At 40.4% G+C, this 22951-nt stretch overlaps 1 protein-coding gene across 1 annotated transcript in view; it reads right to left on the reverse strand.

Annotated features, from left to right (window-relative positions):
- The window catches only part of B3GLCT (beta 3-glucosyltransferase), a 106748-nt gene that overhangs the window by 34269 nt on the left and 49528 nt on the right, over positions 1 to 22951 (reverse strand). The window contains exons 6-10 of the mRNA XM_057532715.1: positions 16241 to 16391; positions 15088 to 15224; positions 10929 to 10992; positions 6069 to 6188; positions 4418 to 4487 (exon numbers count right to left, since the gene is read on the reverse strand). Coding sequence (XP_057388698.1) covers positions 4418 to 4487; positions 6069 to 6188; positions 10929 to 10992; positions 15088 to 15224; positions 16241 to 16391 — 542 coding nt within the window. The remainder of the gene's footprint in view (positions 1 to 4417; positions 4488 to 6068; positions 6189 to 10928; positions 10993 to 15087; positions 15225 to 16240; positions 16392 to 22951) is intronic.

Consider the following 22951-nt stretch of genomic DNA (forward strand, 5'->3'; position numbering starts at 1 on the left):
TCTGTGCCAGTCTCTCACTTCGTCCCAGCTTACCTTCCCCCTCCCCGTGTCCTCAAGTCCATTCTCTACATCTGTGTCTTTATTCCTGTCCTGCCCCTAGGTCCTTCCGAACCTTTTTTTTTTTAGGTTCCATATGTATGTGTTAGCATACGGTATTTGTTTTTCTCTTTCTGACTTCACTCTGTATGACAGTCTCTAGGTCCATCCACCTCACTACAAATAACTCAATTTCGTTTCTTTTTATGGCTGAGTAATATTCCATTGTATATATGTGCCACATCTTCTTTATCCATTCGTCTGTTGATGGACACTTAGGTTGCTTCCATGTTCTGGCTATCGTAAATAGTGCTGCAATGAACATTTGGTACATGACTCTTATTAAATTATGGTTTTCTCAGGGAATATGCCCAGTAGTGGGATTGCTGGGTCATATGGTAGTTCTGTTTTTAGTTTTTTAAGGAACCTCCATACTGTTCTCCATAGTGGCTGTATCAATTTACATTCCCACCAACAGTGCAAGAGGGTTCCCTTTTCTCCACACCCTCTCCAGCATTTATTGTTTGTAGATTTTTTGATGATGCCCATTCTGACTGGTTTGAGGTGATACCTCATTGTAGTTTTGATTTGCATTTCTCTAATGATTAGTGATGTTGAGCATCCTTTCATGTGTTTGTTGGCAATCTGTGTGTCTTCTCTGGAGAAATGTCTGTTTAGGCCTTCTGCCCATTTTTGGATTGGGTTGTTTTTTTGGTATTGAGCTGCATGAACTGCTTGTAAACTGTAGAGATTAATCCTTTGTCAGCTGCTTCATTTGCAAATATTTTCTCCCATTCTGAGGGTTGTCTTTTCATCTCGTTTATGGTTTCCTTTGCTGTGCAAAAGCTTTTAAAAGTTTCATTAGGTCCCAATTGTTTATTTTTGTTTTTATTTCCATTTCTCTAGGAGGTGGGTCAAAAAGGATCTTGATGTGATTGATGTCATAGAGTGTTCTGCCTATGTTTTTCTCTTAAGAGTTTTCTAGTGTCTGGCCTTACATTTAGGTCTTTAATCCATTTTGAGTTTATTTTTGTGTATGGTGTTAGGGAGTGTTCTAATTTCATTCTTTTACATGTTGCTCTCCAGTTATCCCAACACCACTTACTGAAGAGGCTGTCTTTTCTCCATTGTATATGCTTGCCTCCTTTATCAAAGATAAGGTGACCATATGTGCATGGGTTTATCTCTGGGCTTTCTATCCTGTTCCATTGATCTATATTTCTGTTTTTGTGCCAGTACCATACTGTCTTGATTACTGTAGCTTTGTAGTATAGTCAGAAGTCCAGGAACCTGATTCCTGCAACTCCGTTTTTCTTTCTCAAGATTGCTTTGGCTATGCAGGGTCTTTTGTGTTTCCATACAATTGGTGAAATTTTTTGTTCTAGTTCTGTGAAAAATGCCATTGGTAGTTTGATAGGGATTGCACTAAATCTGTAGATTGCTTTGGGTAGTATAGTCATTTTCACAATGTTGATTCTTCCAATCCAAGAACATGGTATATCTCTCCATCTGTCTGTATCGTCTTTAATTTCTTTCATCAGTGTCTTACAGTTTTCTGCATACAGGTCTTTTGTCTCCCTAGGTAGGTTTATTCCTAGGTATTTTATTCTTTTTGTTGCAATTGTAAATGGGAGTGTTTCCTTAATTTCTCTTTCAGATTTTTCATCATTAGTGTATAGGAATGCAAGAGATTTCTGTGCATTAATTTTGTATCCTGCTACTTTACCAAATTCATTGATTAGCTCTAGTAGTTTTCTGGTAGCATCTTTAGGATTCTCTATGTATAGTATCATGTCATCTGCAAACAGTGACAGTTTTACTTCTTCTTTTCTGATTTGGATCCCTTTAACTTCTTTTTCTTCTCTAATTGCTGTGGCTAAAACTTCCAAAACTATGTTGAATAATAGTGGTGAGAGGGGGCAACCTGTCTTGTTCCTGATCTTAGTGGAAACGGTTTCAGTTTTTCACGATTGAGAATGATGTTGGCTGTGGGCTTGTCATATATGGCCTTTATTATGTTGAGGTAAGTTCCCTCTATGCCTACTTTCTGCAGGGTTTTTATCATAAATGGGTGTTGAATTTTGTCAAAAGCTTTTTCTGCATCTACTGAGATGATCATATGGTTTTTCTCCTTCAGTTTGTTAATATGGTGTATCACATTGATTGATTTGCGTATACTGAAGAATCCTTGCATTCCTGGGATAAACCCCACTTGATCGTGGTGTGTGATCCTTTTAATGTGCTGTTGGATTCTGTTTGCTAGTATTTTGTTGAGGATTTTTGCATCTATGTTCATCAGTGATATTGGCCTGTAGTTTTTTTTTGTGACATCTTTGTCTGGTTTTGTTATCAGGGTGATGGTGGCCTCGTAGAATGAGTTTGGGAGTGTTCCTCCCTCTGCTATATTTTGGAAGAGTTTGAGAAGGATAGGTGTTAGCTCTTCTCTAAATGTTTGATAGAATTCGCCTGTGAAGCCATCTGGGCTTTTGTTTGTTGGAAGATTTTTAATCACAGTTTCAATTTGAGTGCTTGTGATTGGTCTGTTTATATTTTCTTTTTCTTCCTGGTTCAGTCTCAGAAGATTGTGCTTTTCTAAGAATTTGTCCATTTCTTCCAGGTTGTCCATTTTTGGCATATAGTTGCTTGTAGTAATCTCTCATGATCCTCTGTATTTCTGCAGTGCCTTCACACTTTTTTAATGAAAGGTATTTGTCAAAAATCACCCTACACTGCCAATGCAGGGGACACGGGTTCAATCCCTGGTCTGGGAAGATCCCACACGCTGTGGAGCAACTAAGCCATGCACCACAATTACTGAGCCTGTGCTCTAGAGCCCACGAGCCACAACTAATTAGCCTGCACGCTGCAACTACTGAGCCCACGTGCCACAACTGCTGATGCCCGCACACTCTAGGGCCCCTGTGCTGCAACTACTGAGCCCGCATGCTGCAACTACTGAAGTCCGCGTGCCTAGAGCCCATGCTCCACAAGAGAAGCCACTGCAATGAGAAGCCCACGCGCCGCAACAAAGAGTAGCCCCCCCCGCAGCAACTAGAGAAAGCCAACGCACGGCAACGAAGACCCAAAATGCAGCCAAAAATATATAAATAAATAAAAGAAACTTTATAAAAAAAAAATCATCCTACAGAGCCCTTACAGATTATGAAAAAAACAAAAGAATATTAAATCTAGGTTAAATTTATGGTAAATGAAATTTTAAAGTGCTATATTGATTTTTGATAGTATTTTAGGACTCATAATGAATGCATATGTTTATTTAGGCTGATTTAATAGGACTTAGAATTTATCATGACTATTTTAGGTAACCATGAAGGTTTATAGTAAATGTACTTTTAAGATAGTGTTGACTATAACAAGATTTGAATTTATGTCAGTGTCTTAAACAACATTTTAATACCAAACTATAATATTCTTTTATTTGGAAAATATGTTCTCCTTTAAAATATAATTTGTAAATATATTATCACATAAATTATATAAATGAACTCCCCACATAGCTCTAATCCCACAAAAAAAGACAGCTGGTTTAGAAATCTCTCCTCTATAACTATCACACGCTTGGTGAAATTGAGTCTGTTCCTGGAAAAACATTAAAATATGTGCTAAAATTAGAAAATGCAAAAGACTGTCTAACCTTCAATATCAGAAAAGTGCTGCTTTAAGGTGAAAAAGGAGATAAATTATGTATTTATATTTAAGATAGGCTTTTTAAAAAATAGTATCATAATAATTTAGTAGAATTCTGTAATGACACCAACAATTTGAATAAAAACAACATTCATCTATCAATACACGCAGGATTTCCTTAAGAAGGAACCATTGCTTGTAAGGCACATTTTTCCTTTTCTCTATATATCTACATGTGAACAAATACATATCCTTACTTAAAAGTTCTGATGTGTGCATTTGAAATAAATATAAAAAGAAGGAACAGTGATAGAAAAACATTCTTTTGGCGTTCTATTACCCTGAAATCCCCTTTCATACTCTTCACACAGCTCCAAGACTGCACTTGGACATAGCAGGACATTGTTTTGCAAAATGGACTGTTATTCACTTACTGTCTCCTAGATTGCCACAGCTGAGCTTTTCCATTTCCAATTTAAAATACTGCTCTGATCAGTCCTTAGACGGGCTGTGACCACTCACGTTGCAATACAAAATTGTCTTTTCTAATTGATCTGGTGATTGAGGTGGTATGATGAGGAATACTGATTAAACAAACTGCTTCTACTTCAATGACATATTTGTCATTGTCCCTTTTATTTTGAGGGTTGAGTTTATATCTGGTTTGTACTGTTTTTTTTAAAGGCAGTTTGGATTTTGAAAGTTCAATAAAAATGAATAACCCAAAACATACTTCTGTCACCATGAAATTTCTTGCATGTCTTTACTGCAACAAAAATATCCTTCTTCTTCACTGGATTTCCCTAAAAAAAGAAAAAAAAGAAAAATATATGCATACATGAGTCAGTGTGTCTTAACTGCACATCCACATTAGCTCTCACATGCTCTCAAGTTCAAATTCACCAATGTCAGGGACATCAGACTTGTCTCCAGGATTAAGTTTTAGGGGAAAAAAGGAACTGTAGCTCCGCTGACCACAAAGCCTTTGCTCAGGCAGACCGGCACCAGGATCCCAGCTCTGCATTTCCATTGTGTCACCTGGACGAGGGTCCTCAGCTCTCTAAACTTCGTCTGCTCATTTAGGAAATTGGGATGATGACCACCCGTGCGGCTGCTTTTATTACTACTATTTATTAAGCGCATCACAGGTACCCAGTAAACGTTGGCTACCTTCCCTTGCCTTTTTCCAGCTGGTGAAGATTTTGACAAAGGGAGAGAGAAGTAGGGGGATGTTTTAGTGTAAAATAAGAGATGACTCCCTTCTGGGGGCCCAGCCTTACTTTGATGTTAAAGTATTTTTATGGCCTTTTATCGTCTACCCAAATCTAGGTAACAGCAATGTTGTCCTCTGCCAAAGGCAGGATAACTTCAAACACTTTGGAGGAGCCTGGAGCCCTGCCCTTGTTCCAACCCAAGCCTATCACTCAGATGAAGGGGCTCACGGAGGGGCTTGTGGACAATCCACACCCAGGCCGTGGGCGCTTCACGGAGGGAGCTGGGTGGGGCGGTGTGTTCTGGCCCCTTTATCACCATCTTAAGCCTGTAGTGATACTCAATCCTAATTCTGCATCATTTGGGGCTGGCTTATAGCGACATGGAACTGCAGTTTTGTCATGTCACTCAAGGCACTAGGCACTAGGAGGTCAACCCCTCCAGATTGTCCAGGAGAACATTAAAGAACAAGCAAGCATAGTGTCTAAAAAGACCTTTCCCCCTCAGGAGCTGTGCCAACAGTACAGGTTCTCTCCTACTGTTGCAGTGTGTGTGTGTCTGTGTGTACTATATATATTCCTCTTTGAAAATGCAACGCACAGACTTCTCTATCAATGACTTGAAAATAACAGACAACAGCTGAGGTAGTGAATACATTTTTCATTATGAGGAAGGATTGTTAACTACCCAGCTGAATCCCGGGGTCTTCAGGCCCATCCTGGGGACTGGTCCAAGGGTCTCCCCAAACAAGTAGGTTCATTCTAAAAGTTCTGGACAGTCTCAGGTGAGATCAAAGCGAGGTCACTGGCTGACAAAGTAAAGGGGGTGGGCTCGAGGAGAAGACTTAGGAATAACGGGAAATGTCTGAGTTGCCTTTCTAGGAAATAGAATAGGAATTCCAACAGCTACATGCTACATCTTCAACAAAAGAAATGGCTCCGGGCTACACCTCCGCAGCTCTCAGTGCCACTCTGCTCTCTTCTCTTGTGCACAACAGGGTAACGACAGTGCTTACCTTACGGGGCCAATATCCCTAGAAACATGATATATAGTTCTCACCTGGCACATGGCAGATGTTGGGGTTTTTTAGGATGGAAAGTGCTAGGACAACACTGTGCACAGCATGTATGTTTTCCTTTGACACGCGAGGAAGCTGTCCTTCTATTACTTACACAAAGCGGTAGAAAAGAATGAAATGTGGTGGCACAGGAAGAGTCCACACCGTCTGTACAAAACTCAGGCACAGGAGTGAGGGGCGGTCCATCACCTCTGTCCCAGATGTAGAGAGCGATCTGTCACACAGGAAACTGGCATGAATGAAAGCTCTTAACCAGCACCACAGGTCCATAAAGGTATGAAACATCTCAAGGGCAAGCAGACCTTACCTTCTCTAGAGAATATTAAATTGAACCACATCAATATGTCATCATTCAACAGGATTTTTGGGTTTTTTTTTACTTACAAAAATAGTAATTCCATGTGGAGCAATCTAATCTTTTATTAACCATAAACAATTAATTAAGAATCAGTATTCTGACCTCCAAAAAATTCCAAATTGTCATAAGCAATTTTAGGGAAGCTATTTTAGGGATTCTAAAACATCACAGAGAAAGATAAAAGGAAATATCATGACTCTGGTTTCCTGCAGGATGGTAATTACATTCCCTGAAAAACCGACTGGCTGAAAATATCTAAAAATATTGGGATAAAATATTTTTAAAACTATTTTAAATGTATTGCTAACTTGGCAGAAAAATGTGTAGCTTATGAGGACAAAAATGGAAAGTGAGAACCTGGGGAAAAAGGCCACTGAGGGTAGTTTTCCCCAGTAGGTATCAGCTGGGCTCTGAGGATGCCAAGGTTCTGATACATGTTAAGAGAATAAAGCCCGTGACCCACCCAAGGTGGGGCGTGTCTAACAGCAAAGCCCCACAACTGGCACTAGATGGAGGGAAAAATCATCTCCAGATACCCTGAGACTCTGTAACCAAAAGCCAGGCCTCCCTCATTTGTCACCTACGTGTTCCAGAAACACCTCAGAGTAATTTAAAGTGGCCCTAAGTCAGCCTGAGCCTCTAGCAGCAGGCAAAAACTAATGCAAATCCTTCCTGAGGAGCCCACAACCTTAATACAGGACTCGGGGGACTGCCACAGTTCCCAAGGAGCAAAAGTACTCAGAAAAATCACAAAAAGTAGTACAAAGAGACGAGATGATGGGCAAGAGCCAGCAGACACAGCTTGCTCAGGCCCAAAAGACTTCAGGGATTGGAATGATCAAGCACAGAATAGAAAATTACTGTTTCATATATTTTTATAAAGAAAAGAAAAACTTTAAAACATGAGCAAAATTTCTGGGGCTTCCCTGGTGGCGCAGTGGTTGGGAGTCTGCCTGCTAATGCAGGGGACGCGGGTTCGAGCCCTGGTCTGGGAAGATCCCACATGCCGCAGAGCGGCTGGGCCCGTGAGCCACAATTACTGAGCCTGCGCGTCTGGAGCTGTGCTCCGCAACAGGAGGGGCCGCGATGGTGAGAGGCCCGCGCACCGTGATGAGGAGTGGCCCCCGCTTGCCACAACTAGAGAAGGCCCTAGCACAGAAACGAAGACCCAACATAGCAATCAATCAATCAATCAATAAAAAAATAAATCTTTAAAAAAAAAAAAAAATTTTCTGAAAGACTGTACAAGAGAGCAAATTTGAAAAATATCTAGAACTTGTAGATGTGAAAAATATAATGCTTAAAATGAACATTTTAATGGTGAGGATAAACAGCATATTAGACACAGCTGAATAAAAACTAGAGAACTAAAAGATGACGTCCTCCAAGTTATTTGAAATGTAGCCCAGCAAGAAACAGAGATGGGGACTGTAAAAGAGAAGTTCAGACCTCTAGCATATATCTAAAGTTCCAGAAGGAGATAACAGAGGGGATGAGAAAATAGCTGAAAAGACAATGGCTGAGATTTTTTTTAAATGTAATTAAAAAAAAATAGGATTGCTTAACAATCCTATTATAGAAAGGCCCAATGAATGCTAAGCAGGATTAGAAAAAAAGAGTCTGCACCTAGACACATATATACCATAGTGAACTGCAGAACACCAAAGACAAAGAACAATCTTAAAAGCAGCCAGAGAAATGGCAGATTACTGACAAAGGAACCATGTAAGAGTGGTGGTTGATTTCCTAACACAACAGCAGTAACAGAAGCCAGGGCACAGGGGAACAACAGTATTGTGATGAGAGAAAATGTCTCACAACCTAGAATTGTACACACAATGCAACTATGTCTCAAGAACAAAGTTGAAATAAATTATTTTTAAAGAAAAAAAACAGAATTTGAATAGTGAGCACAGACATGGCAAATACAGGGTTAAGCTAATAGTGAGCACAGACACGGCAAATACAGGGTTAAGCTAATACAAATGATTTAACTGTATAAAGTAAGGACAATATCTGAGTTGCGGGGTTGAAAAAAAAGACAACAAAAATACTGGACAAAGAGCATAAAAACTGGGAGAGGGATAATCAGAGTTATGCTCAGGCCCTTAGATTTTTAGGCTGTTGATTAATTGGCCATTTACTGTACATGTTAAAGTACAGTAAGTCGCCTGCAATACGAACAAGTTCCATTCCAAGAGTGAGTTCATAAGTCCAATTTGTTCGTTAAGTCCAACAAAGTTAGCCTAGGTACCCAACTAACACAATCGGCTATATAGTACTGTACTGTAACAGGTTTATAATACGTTCGTGTCTTTGAAAGTTCACAACTTGAAGGTTCCTATGTAGGGGACTTACTGTATTTAAAATAACCATTAAGAAACAGACATTGAGAATGAACTTCAAAAATAACAGAGGAGGGAAAAAAAATGGAATAAAAATTTTAAAAATCTAAAAGAAAGCAAGGAAATTTTCAAAAGAAAAATTGGGAGACAAAGGATAAAATAAAGTGTTAGTAATCATGAAAAATGTAAATGTAAATTTGCTATATGGTTTGAAGATAAAGATTGTCAAACTGGGAGAAAAAAACAAACACGTCCTCTTTAAGAGAGACCCATCAAAAGAGGACACAAAAGAATTGAAAGAAAGAAATGAAAAACAATGATGAAGCCAACACCAAAAGAAAGCTAGTATGAAAGTGTTCCTATCAACAAAATAAATGCTAAGGCAAAGAGCATTACTAGAGATAAAGATAAATTTACTGAGAGGAGGTAACAATTCTAAACTTGTATGCATCTAATTAACATAGCCTCAGAGTATAAATAGCAAGAGTTGGCAGTTCCACAAAGAGACACTGTCACCACTATCATGGAAGATTTTCACATTCCTCCCTTAGTAAATGACAGATCAAGCAGACAAAACGAAAGTAGGAGAAGGGAGAGAGGGAGGAAATATGTGAAAAGCACAATAGATTAACTGATTAATCTATGTCTTCTTTAATAGACATAAAGAGAATATTATACCCCTCCCAAATTAGAGCACATACATCCTTTTCTCCATTTATGAAAAGTGAACATAAACTAGGCCATAAAGCAAGCCTAAAAATATTTCAAATGACTGTTATATAGACCAATCATACTAAGTTAGAAATCAATAACAAAACACAATAACAACCCACAAATACACTGAGTCACAATGAAAAATGTATTTTTTAAAGTCGGTCACAGTCAAAAAACAGTTTAAAAGCTTCTGCCCTAGAGAAACTCTTGTAGATGATCATCATGACACATGTCAAAAATATTCATAGAAGTGGTGACTGCAATAGCAAAAACCAGTAGCAACCCAGAGGCCCACTACCAGCAGACTGGGCAAATACCCTGTGGTATGGTCCTGGTAGAGACAGTTATACAAAGTGACAATAGTTCATTAAAGCCACACGTATCAACACGGATGACTTTCAAATTAGAACATTATTCAGGGTACAGTTCTGTTTATATAAAGGCCAGAAGGATGCAAAACTACATATTATTCAGAGATACATTCATATGTTATAAAATATGAAGAAAAGGGGGAGAGGGGGAGAATTCAAGAAAGTCGTTGACTCTCTTTAGAACAAAGGGGGACCCCCCTGGGGAGATACTTACAGGTAGCCTCCAAGCAACTGATCAAGTTCAATCTCTTAAGCATAGATATTCTGACTGATCTTTATACCTTTCACGTATGTTAGAGGGTTTTTTTGTATGTTATTCAATGTTTCATAGACTCCCAAATCTGGGTATCTATACCTGAGCTGACTTTTCATTAAAAATATCTAGACAGACCCTGGCTTTCAACTAGTCATTCTTTCCCTTCTGTGGAAAAGAATGATTTTTGACATGAATGTTTCTCCTCAAATAACCTATTTCATCATTTAAAAATACTCCCCAAATTAAAATCTTGTGAGTGCCCTTTTCGCTCCTGGCAGGCTGCCAGCACTGCTAGACTAAGTCACGATTGGCCCCAATGTCCTAAAATACAGATTCCTACAGAGGGAAAGGCAGTTCTGTTTCAGGCAGTCAGATGTACCCATGAATGAAATGCACAAAGAGACCTTCTTGATGATGATTCAGGAGAGATTAATGGATTAAGGACAGGACACCCACCACCTGCCTCCAGGACGACTGGTCTCAGATATCCACTAAATGCCAGGGTGCTGGGGGACCAGCTGGCCCAATCCTGGTCCACAGGGTCCAGCACAGAGATGTGTCGAAGGCATATGTGCAACCAAAGCACAAAATAAGACCAGAGGTATTTTACTGACATTTTTGCATGTTTTTAAAAATCCATCTCTGGACCCGTCCACCTAGTTTAAAAACAAAGGATGAAGAATCACAGACACAACTGTTTTCTCCACTGTTCCTTCTCCACCTACGTGACCAAAATGGGCTTAAAGAAGAAGGCCCTCACAGACTGTAGCATGTGCAGTTTCCTTGTTGGGAGAATATGGATGTGAGTGGCGGAGGGGATGCACCTTTCAGGGAACACGAGACACCTTTTGTATCAAAAGACACGAATTCTTGACTACAAAGACTTTTAACCAAACAAATCATGACCTACCTCATGTTTTAAATCTATTGTAAAGTCGGATTTCAGGGACTCGCTCTTTAATCTCTTGGTAAGCCTAGAAAATAGAGACAACTGGAGTTTTTTGAAAAAAACAAAAAAAGCATCAAACAAGAATAACACATTCTTGAGACTTTCTAATGTTTGAAAACAAATAAAAATATAAATTTTAAGATAAAAATAAGAGTTTAATTTCCTTGAGGCAAAGGACTATGAAAACACAATTATTTGTGGACCAGGACACAAATGCAAGGCTTGTTGCAAATGTAGTGTTCTTTATTCAACATCTGGAAAATAACATAAAACACAATATGATACAATAAATGTCTTTTAAAAAGCCACGGAGTGTGCTGTCTCCCTATAATCCTTGACCAAATAATGACAGAGAAAGAAAAAGAAAAGAAAAAAGCTTGCCTGATAGAGAAACAGAAGTTGCTACTTTTCAGTCTCCTACTTTTAATGACCCTATGAATTACAGTTTGTGGAGTTTCCTGGGGGAGAGAGCATGTGGTTTCGGGAAAGAATAACAGTTTCAAGTCATTTTCTTGCTTCAGAAAAGCCATAATGGCTCTTTTCAACACAGAAGAAAGGCCCAGACCCCCGGGCCCGGGCTCCTCAGCGCGCACCGGCCGCCCCCGCAGCACGCTCCTGGCCACACGGATGCCCAGTTCGCCCCGACCCAACCTCTACCTGGCAGCCTTTTCTCCAAGACCGAATTCAAGGGTGTCCAGACTTGCCCACGAGAATAAATGGAAACTTCCTTTGCCCCCAGAGTGGGAAGCACAGCCCCGTTCATCACACACGGCGAGCCCCCTGCGCACTCCTCCTGCTCTGAACCCCCAAAACAGCGCCCACCACCCGGGCCCAAACGAGCACTCGGTGAGCGGTCTGCAGGGATGGGGGCGAATCGCAATACATTCCCCTCCATTCCAGGCTGAGTGAGGTAGAACGACGTGCTTATTACCAAGACCACTGAACTGCCACAGGGTTTACGTTTATTACAGGGCTACAGACGCGACCCTCATTTCAATTACGAACCTCCTAATAAATATTTTAACTACAAAGAAATAATAGTAATTTTAAAAGGAAAACTAGTAATCAGTTTCAAAAGTCCTCGCTGAGTTTTTAGCCTGGTTGAGCCACAGACATTTCTTTAAAAATTCATCTCTAATCAGAGGAAAGATAAAGCAGGACACAGGCTATAATTTACGTGTAGTCATGAAGCACCGGCCCCACGGCTGATACGAATGTGGCTTGACGGCACACAGCTCTGAAAGAAGCCCCATGGAACCTGTGCCGCGCTCCCGCTCAGTACCTGCCCACCGGCCCATGAGCAGGGGTGGGTGAGGATACTGCATAAAGAGACGGCATTCTCAGAACATTCCTGACATATATTAAGAGAAAAACCTGCCCTGGCGTGGAATCTTGTCCACCTTGAACTCTGCTCGGTTGGAGCCAGTTTTCATGAATAAACTCTTTCAAGGTAACTGGGGGATTTGGACTCATGCCAAGTGCCTTCAAAATCTGAGCTGACCACATTCAGACACCAAAGACAAAAAAAAAGAAAAAAGAGAAGTCATACCTGGGCTTATCGCCACAGACAAGGAACACAGAATTGTGGTCAGGACCCAATGGCATGTGACATCCACTGTCAGATGGCCACACCGCCCACACCCCTTCTTAGCAGACAATAAACACCTCTGAACTGTCACCCTAAACATGCTCTCTACTCTTCTTGACTTTTTAAGTTTCTTTCTCATTCAATTCTTGTACATTTTTCTCTGAGGGAAACCAGAGAAAAATGTGACAGCCACTGATAGAATCTCTTTAAGAGGAAAGAATCTCTTTAAGATAAACACTGACTGATTGGAAACAAATCAGTATGTACACTGACATCTGTAAGTCGCTACGTTTAGCAGCCTGTGGAATCTGCCAGAACCAATGATGGTTACTTACGAACTTCGCATGGATGAGTCAGCTTCATGGGACACCCGGGGCCTAACCCAGTCACCTTGCAAACAAGTCCCAGTTCTAAAAGTGTGTAGGGGGGCATTCACCCTACTTAAAAGGCCAGTCCTAGTGGTGGGAACTAGGTTTCATTTTTCTATACACCAAGCAAGGGCCATACCCAAGGGCTTTTCAAATGCTAATTTCAGGAACCAACAATGCCAAAAAAAACAAGGCCAGAAATCCCAACTACTTTGCGAAAATATTTCTTCACTAAATATTCAGTTCCTGGCAAATAAGAATTTGACATTCAGCTTTCCTATTTTTAGAAGGCATAAGTCATGTCCCAATAACACAGTTCTAATGACACAACCAGCTAGACTGGAAACTTGCAACAAATATAGGGCTCCTTCAACTCCATACCAGGAAAACTTCCTACCTGACTTTTCTAGTCCCACTTGTGAGACAGTCAACAGAGCAAGATATTGCAGGAAATCTAGATAAGGTTTTCTGATGGAAAAACAACAGGGGAAACCAGTAACAGTGTTCTGTAGTAACACCTATTTGAAGAAATCATCTTACTGAAAATCAATGAGCGTTTCTCCAAAGATGCAAGTCTTTTTTTTTTTTTTTTTTTACTGATGCTATTGTTAGATCACGTAGCTGGCGCACTGGGAAATGTTGGGCAGTGTTTATTCAACACTCACTGATGCAGGGTTGCTAGCCCCAAAAATATTTTCAGTGAGAAAGTCTAAGAAAGTGAGTGTCATAAAGTGTCTTTAAGTAACCAGTTTTTCTGGTGACTTGAGCAGAAGAAATACTTGAGTAACTATAAATCGTTGCCCTACCTACCAAGTGAGCCATAAGTCAAGGAAAGGAGACACAGGGAATCAACACTCCCGTAGTGGGCACTGTTGGTTACCCACATGATACAGAGCCTCTCCTTCCTTCCTCTAAGAGAATTCTGATTTTGATTAATTATTCAGGCCAATAAAGGGGCTCCAGGGTCAGAATTAGTTTGATCCCAACCGATGCACTGAAGTTCGCTGGCAGCTGTTAATGGTGCAGAGGCTGGTATAGGCCTGAAGTTGTCCCAATTGACTTTAATTGGACAGGATCCACCTAGAGACTGGGGATGAGTACTTTCATTCCATGGTTAGAGGCTCTCTCCTGCTGTACATAAATAAGAAGTTCATAGCCCTTACTGCCTTGAAAGCACAAAGCAAACCAGATTTAGGATGAAATGATGCTGTGCACTAAGCCAGAGAGACAGAGAGATCCAGCCTCTCCTCAATAACATTGTCAAACTCCTGCACCAACCAACCACCCACCTCCGCTTCCAATTCCAGCAACAATATTCCCTTCACCCACTCTGCATACTTTTCTGCTACTTGCATCTACATTGGGAAGGAGCGTGTTACATTGTAAGGAACTTTCAAATGTCAAGGGAGCAGTCCAGAAGTTTCAGCAACCACAAATGACAAAGTATCTACTACCTTCTATTACTACAATGGGCTAAAAAGCTTTTCAGGACTACAAACCCTAGAAACAGGACACTTACTGTAAGAAATAACAGAAACATTTTCATCTTTGCAGATATAAAAACCACAACTGCACTATCAACTTTCCATTCCCTAAAGAACAAAAACTCACAATTAATCGGAACTATTTAGGTTAAGAGGACTGTCAACAGCCATGCTTCTCCTGAATTACGACTTATCTTCCCCTTTCACATCGAAAACAGCATTACTGTGATTATCACACCAAGAGCTAGGTATGCCTCCTGCCCAGCCCACATTTCAACGCGTCTACACATCCACGCACATAACCAGTCATCACCCTAACCCCAGGCGTGCTGCTGATTCATTTCCTTACTGACAATCAGAGCCACGCCTGGAGCTCACAACAGCGGTCACACCTCTGGCTGCAGAGTCCTGAGCACTCGTGGGCCCTCCCTCAGCCTCACGGTTGATCACTCGCCTCATTTTGCAGGTGAGTAAGAGGAGGGACAGAGCGGCTGAGCGTGAGTGTGAGGGGCTGAGTGAGTGATGGGGCCTGTGTCCACCTCCTGCCGCGGGTCTCCCTGCACGACCACTCGCTGCCTCTGCTGAAAAGGCCACTCAGATCCATCAACCTCAAGACTCGGTGAAATAAAAGTTGATTCATACACAAAACGAAACGAAAAGAAAGTCTAATAAATGCTTACTTGTTTACCAGTGGAATACTAAGGGCCCAGCCAGCAGCAAAGTCTGGATATTTAAAAACTGTAGGATTTTCGGAAAAGGCGTAATGGTGAATTATTGTGGATTCTTCATCACGTAATGCTTTTCCTAAAAACCATTCCTGTTAAATAAAGATATAAAATTTTTTTAAAAAGCCATTTCATGCACGACCAAAAACAAATTGGTATCATTAGTTTTAGTTAAATATCCTGGGTGATAGAGAATAAGCACAGATTATATATAAAGAATTTTAACAAAAATATAATTATTACTCATGATAATGAATATAGCATAATCTTGGTCTATAAAGAAAGTAATTTAAGATCAGATCATCAGGATGAACAAAATGTTAGTCATCATTATAAACACATAAAAGTGGTATTTTATAGAATATTCCATATCAAAATACTATTAATGTGAAGAAAACAGTATTCCTTTATGTCCCACTGAGGTTTGCAAAGAAGAATTTGAAAAATTCCTTCCAGAATCAGTGCCTATTTTATTCATTTATTCATTCATTCAATTAACATTTATTATCATTTGTTATCAATTAACATTTATCCCACGCCAGGTGGGAACAGAGCTTACACAGTAGTGGGGAGACAGAAAGTAAGCAAGTAAATAAAGTAAGTTCAGTAGTGCTATGATGAAAATAAAACAGAGTGACGGGTGACCCTGGAAAGAGAGGGAAACCTCTTAGGAAGTAACAGTTGAACGGAGATTAAATAACATCAAGGAACCGGCTAAGCACAAACCTGGGGAAGAACAGGTGAGGCAGTTAATACAAAGTCCCTGAGGTGGGAAAAAGCTTGATATATTCTATCAAAAAATAAGTGCAGTGTGGCTGGAAGACACTGGGTATGGGAAACATGGTATGAAAGAGAAGCAGGAGATAGACCAGGGTTCAGATGTCACAATAGAACAGCCTGGATCAGACCGACTCTCCCACCAAGAACAAGTATACAAGCTGGAGAAATTCTTAGAGCAAATGACTGAGGGCATCAAAAAAAAACAAAGGCAAATAGGATGTGAGGGCTAACATCTGAGAGAGAAGGGGAGCCCACCCATGGGAGCCCCATATTCACCTCCTTTTCCCCTCAAGGAATCTGCTGATTCCCCGAGCAGAGGACGGCACACGACAGAGAGCGGCCGCTGCGGACTCGTGCGATCTGGCTGCCCCTGCAGAGACAGAGGCTGGAGCTGCCAGCTGCCAAGATGGTAGAGATGTAAGGGGATTCCAGAGGAGTGAGCCCCAAATTCTGCCTGCAAGCTTCCCTCAACTCCTAGGCTGCACAAAAACCAAGGGAAGACACAAGAACCAAGCGGAAAACAGCAGTGAAGTGGCTAAAATCTGAGCAGAGACTTCAGCAGTAGTTCTGAGAGCCCAAGGCTGGAGTGCAGGGTCTGCCGGGCGAAAAGGGTCTAGAAGTAAGGGCAGTCTGTAGACAGACCTACCCAGACAAGGTCTACAACCCAGAAGAATATTAAATGCACAAGACCAGACCAGTAACAGAGAAAAATGAGAAACAGAGATTCACAGATAAACCAGGTTTTGCAGTTTAAAAAATATATAATTAATATGTTTAAGAAAATAGATGAAAAGATGATCAGTTTTACCAAAGAACTAGAATCTATAAACAAGAGTCAAATGGAAATTCTAAAACTGAATAATGCAATAACTCAAGTAAGGAATTCCAGAGAATATTAGACATAACAGAAGAGAGAATAGTGACCTGGAAGGTAAGTCAGTAAAAAATATCCACATTTATGCACAAAAAAGAAAACAGAGGAACATACAAAAAAGAGCTTAAGTGCAACATGGGACACAGTGAAAGGTCTAAAATACATGATGCTCAAACTAAGCGAAGTAAGTCAGAAAGAGAAAGACAAATACCATGTGATATCACTTGTATGTGGAATCTAAAGTATAGCACAAATGAACCTATCTTCAAAACAGAAACAGACTCACAGACATAGAGAACAGACGTGTGGTTGCCAAGGCGGAGGGGGGGGAGGGAGAGGGATGGACTGGGAATTTGGGGTTGGCAGATGCAAACTATTACATGTAGAATGGATAAACAACAAGGTCTTACTGTAGAGCACAGGAACTATATCCAATCTCCTGGCATACCAATAATGGAAAAGAATACTTAAAAAAAGAATGTATGTATGTGTAAAACTGAGTCACTTTGCTGTACAGCAGAGATTGGTACAACATTGTAAATCAACTATACTTCAATAAAAAAATAAATAAAATACATGATGTTCAAAACCCAGAACAGGAAGAGACAGACAATGGAACTCAATCAATATTTGAAGAAACACAGGCTTAGGATCTTCTTAAAAACTGACAGAAGTCATCAAGCCATAGATTCAAGAAGCTCTATAAACTCTAATCAAGAGACATACAAAGAAAACCACATAGGCAAATGCTGGTTGAAAAACCAAAGATAGAGAAAATCTTGAAGGTAATTTTGGGGGAGAGGTGTACACATTTCTTTCAAAGCAGCAAAAATAAGACATACAGTTAACTTTTCAACAAAAACAAGAGAGGTGAAAGAACGGAGCATCTTTACAGTGATAGAAAATTACTGCTGACCTGGAGTGCGACACCTCATGAAACTGTCTTAGGTGCAGTGGGAAACCACAGGAAGTTTCTGAGCAGGTGAGCAAGAAGATCTGAATTACAGAGATACTGGATTACTGGGATGGCAAGAATGGAAACCAGGAGGGCAGCTAGGATGCTTAAATCATGGTCAAGGAAAGAGATGACGGTAGCCTGGACCAGAGTAATAGTATTCAACACAGCGAGAAGACAGATGAGCGGCGTGTCCTGGAGGGAGACGCCACCGAATGTGCCAGCATGAGACTGAGCGGGAAGAGGAATCCATCACCAGCCCCAGGTTTTCTCATATGAGCAACTACATAGACAGTGATGCCATTTCTGCGATGCAGGAGACTGAAGATGGAAGAGGTTAAAAAGGGGCATGAAGGGCTTCCCTGGTGGCGCAGTGGTTGAGAATCTGCCTGCCAATGCAGGGGACACGGGTTCGAGCCCTGGTCTGGGAAGATCCCACATGCCGCGGAGCAGCTGGGCCCGTGAGCCACAACTACTGAGCCTGCGCGTCTGGAGCCTGTGCTCCGCAACAAGAGAGGCTGCGACAGTGAGAGGCCCGCGCACCGCGATGAAGAGTGGCCCCCGCTTGCCGCAACTAGAGAAAGCCCGTGCACAGAAATGAAGACCCAACACAGCCAAAAATAAATTAATTAATTAAAAAAAAAAAAAAGGGGGCATGAAGAGTTCAATTCTGAACAAGTGGAGTTTGAGGCTCCTGGTAGACAAGTAGGCGGCTGGACATCGGAGTAGGGAGCACGTAACTCCCTCCCTCGGTTCCTTCACGCTTGGCTCAAATGTGACCTGATCTGTGAGATTTTTCCTGAACACCCTCTACAGAAAAGTAAGCCCATCCCAATCTATCCTTCATCCCTCTTATTTTGCTTTGTTTTTCTCCATCACACTTATTACCATCTGACACATTGTTTCACGTTTGCCTGTCTCCCCTACAAAAGACTATCCTCTCCTTGTGACCAGGGATGTTGTCCATTTTGCTCACTGCTGTATCCCAGGATACCTAAATGTCCCAGGTGCCCCTAGTTTTGTGTTAAATGATGCAGCAAGCCCGGGAGAGCTTTCAAAGGCAACTATGAAAGAAACGTCAGCAGATAATTTAACTCAAGTACCCTAAGTTCTAAAAGTTTTGTATATTTTCTCTCTTACCCAACCATCACCCCCTCACTCCCTATCCCTTATCAGAAAATAAAAGTAGGAGGGATACAGTGCTGTCTCCTCAGGGCCCTCTTCTGCTCATGGTTGTGTTCCAAATACCTCCCAGAGTCTTAGTTTGGGCCAATTCAGCAACAAGTCATAAATGAACATACATGAAAGCCAGTAACACAACTGTGTGTCTAGGTTCATAGTTCCACCCGAGGATTTCTTCCTGACACCTTATGGATATATTAAGTCACCACTGAGCAAGAGAAGTAATTATAAGGCAAATAGCCTTGGCTTGAGATAGAATATTCACGATCTTTTTAAAAAATCAAACAACTAAACATTAACCAATATGAAAATCATCACATTTAACACACCATGTAAACATAGCTTGTTTAAAGAAAATAAACACTTCAGTATATTTTAGCACCTTTCTCAATAATCTTTCACTATTATAAACTCCTGTTCCAGACGTAAATTTATGCAGAACATGTTTTTATGTTTCAACAACTAATAGCAGTGTTCAGCTATTATCTAGTATATAAGATTGTTTTTCAATATTTTTGGGGGGGTTATACTGTAAACTACTCTAAGGGAGAAATTAATACAGATTCTGTGAAGAGACACTCCCCCATCTTTCTTAATAATTTTCTTAATGCCTTCTTAATAAAGACAATTACAATCAAGACAGACTGTAAAAGAATAACTCAACGTTCTATTAGTATGTTAGAATTACTCTTTGCCAGCACTCCTGTTATCACCTCTATTAAAAATTAAAAATTAAAGCCATTTCAGCAAATACACACATATTAAAAGCATACTGTGGGGAAAAAACAGAAAGACTTCAATAAGATATAGAAATTTATAGAAATCACCTAGAAAGGCAATTTAACACAGATTAATTACTTTAATAAAGATTAAAGTTTTTCATTTAAAATATTGTATAACAGCATAAATTTGCATTAGTAAGAATGACAAAATGATATTGAAGGGAAAAAATGTCCGAATCCAACAAAATAACTGATACTCTAACACATAATTATGAGTTTAATGTCATTTATCTCTGTCAATATCAAAGCCAGGTTTGTCTTATATACTTTTTTCAACACACTGGTTTGAGCTAACTTCAACAGTATGTAATTTTTATTCCCTAATGCTAGTTTCAAAAGAAACAAAGCATCCTAGATGTTTTTTTCACGTGGTATTGCTCACAAAAGAAGAAGAAAGCATCTCATTTTACCTCTGGCTCTGTACTTGCTTTTCATGAACTTGCTTTGAACTTATTTATCATTCCAATTTTCATTAAAAAGTACAGTGAGTCACCATCTTCTGTACAGAATTAGAGCTATGGATAATGGAAAAAATAATCTCCAGGTGAAACGAACACTAGGAGGAGACGAAAACTCCTACATCCTAAAAAAGATCTGCGAGTTTTTCTCAAGTCAAAGGCAAACGTAAAAGCCTAACAAATGTTTTACATAAAATACGGCACCGAGTACACAGCTGCTGCTCAATATCATCTGAAAAGACTAGATGAGACACGTTCATAATTCTTTTCTCCTTTGAAGGAATTATTCTTTTAACCTAACAACCTTCTCATTCAATTATATCTGTACTTTCCCAGAAATCAAATGCATGAAGAGAAATCAGAATGGGTCCTTCCAGCATTTAAAAAAACATCAAGACCAGTGGTTTTATTATAGTGACAAACTTTCTAGCGTTTGAGAAATCAACCTAATGATCGCTGTTGCCGAACTCTGTGTGTCCACATCAACAAACCAAGCGGGCACCCAGAAGCCACGGCTCCTTTTCCACATCCTCCTTAAATCTGACTCACTTCTGGAGTGGGCATCAGAACAGGGGTGGGGCAGGTGTCCAGTGGTCCCAGAAGGGACCCAGTTCTGCTTATTCCACGTTTAAAGAATTCCGTAAGTTGATCAGGGCGCAGCCTGGGCTGCCCCAAGAGAACTGAACAGCCTGATTTCCTCTCCACGTAACCCCAGGGCTGCGTCTAAACCCTAAACCTCCAGAGACATTGAACGTAGCCCAGCAGGACAGCTGACGTTACAGAGTTATTCAGTCGTATGCAAATATTTACTGACCGCCTACTAAGTGTTAAACACTGCTCAGTGCTCAGACGGAACTTAGAGGTAAACAAGATCCAGCTGCAACATCATATCTGCACAAGATAAAAATGTTAAAATATGAAAGTAGCGGTGAACTTCTTACCCAAGATGCACACTGTCTCACCTCCAGACCTTCTCAAATATTGTTCCCTCTGCTTAGAGAACTCTCTCCTATTAACTCCTACTCATCCCACGGGCTCAGATTAAATGTCACTTCCTGTCATGACCTTCCCAGATTCGGTCTGATACCCTGCTGTGTGCTTCTAACAGCGCCTGATGTTTCCCTTAAACGTCTCCCTTTTGATGGTAATTGCTTCTTTTTTTTTTTTTTAAACATCTTTATTGGAGTATAATTGCTTTACAATGGTGTGTTAGTTTCTGCTTTATAACAAAGTGAATCAGTTATACATATACATATATCCCCATATCCCCTCCCTCTTGTGTCTCCCTCCCTCCCACCCTCCCTATCCCACCCCTCTAGGTGGTCACAAAGCAGGGAGCTGATCTCCCTGTGCTATGCGGCTGCTTCCCACTAGCTATCTATTTTATGTTTGGTAGTGTATATATATGTCCATGCCACTCTCTCACTTTGTCACAGCTTACCCTTCCCCCTCCCCATATCCTCAAGTCCATTCTCTAGTAGGTCTGTGTCTTTATTCCCATCTTACCCCTAGGTGCTTCATTACCTTTTTTTTTCCCCTTAGATTCCATATATATGTGTTAGCATGCAGTATTTGTTTTTCTCTTTCTGACTTACTTCACTCTGTATGACAGACTCTAGGTCCATCCACCTCACTACAAATATCTCAATTTCATTTCTTTCTATGGCTGAGTAATATTCCATTGTATATATGTGCCACATCTTCTTCATCCATTCATCTGTTGATGGACACTTAGGTTGCTTCCATGTCCTGGCTATTCTAAATAGAGCTTCAATGAACATTTTGGTACATGACTCTTTGAATTATGGTTTTCTCAGGGTATATGCCCAGTAGTGGGATTGCTGGGTCATATGGTAGTTCTATTTTTAGTTTTTTAAGGAACCTCCATACTGTTCTCCATAGTGGCTGTATCAATTTACATTCCCACCAACAGTGCAAGAGGGTTCCCTTTTCTCTACACCTTCTCCAGCATTTATTGTTTGTAGATTTTTTGATGATGGCCATTCTGACCGGTGTGAGATGATATCTCATTGTAGTTTTGATGTGCATTTCTCTAATGATTAATGATGTTGAGCATTCTTTCATGTGTCTGTTGGCAATCTGTATATCTTCTTGGCAGAAATGTCTATTTAGGTCTTCTGCCCATTTTTGGATTGGGTTGTTTGTTTTTTTGTTATTGAGCTGCATGAGCTGCTTGTAAATTTTGGAGATTAATCCTTTGTCAGTTGCTTCATTTGCAAATATTTTCTCCCATTCTGAGGGTTGTCTTTTGGTCTTGTTTATGGTTTCCTTTGTTGTGCAAAAGCTTTTAAGTTTCATTAGGTCCCATTTGTTTATTTTTGTTTTTATTTCCATTTCTCTAGCAGGTGGGTCAAAAAGGATCTTGCTGTGATTTATGTCATAGACTGTTCTGCCTATGTTTTCCTCTAAGAGTTTGACAGTGTCTGGCCTTACATTTAGGTCTTTAATCCATTTTGAGTTTATTTTTGTGTATGGTGTTAGGGAGTGTTCTAATTTCATACTTTTACATGTACCTGTCCAGTTTTCCCAGCACCACTTATTGAAGAGGCTGTCTTTTCTCCACTGTATATTCTTGCCTCCTTTATCAAAGATAAGGTGGCCATAGGTGCGTGCGTTTATCTCTGGGCTTTCTATCCTGTTCCACTGATCTATATTTCTGTTTTTGTGCCAGTACCATACTGTCTTGATTACTGTAGCTTTGTAATATAGTCTGAAGTCAGGGAGCCTGATTCCTCCAGCTCCATTTTTCGTTCTCAAGATTGCTTTG

The sequence above is a fragment of the Balaenoptera acutorostrata genome, chromosome 18 (genome assembly GCF_949987535.1).
Source record: "Balaenoptera acutorostrata chromosome 18, mBalAcu1.1, whole genome shotgun sequence".
NCBI lineage: Eukaryota > Metazoa > Chordata > Mammalia > Artiodactyla > Balaenopteridae > Balaenoptera > Balaenoptera acutorostrata.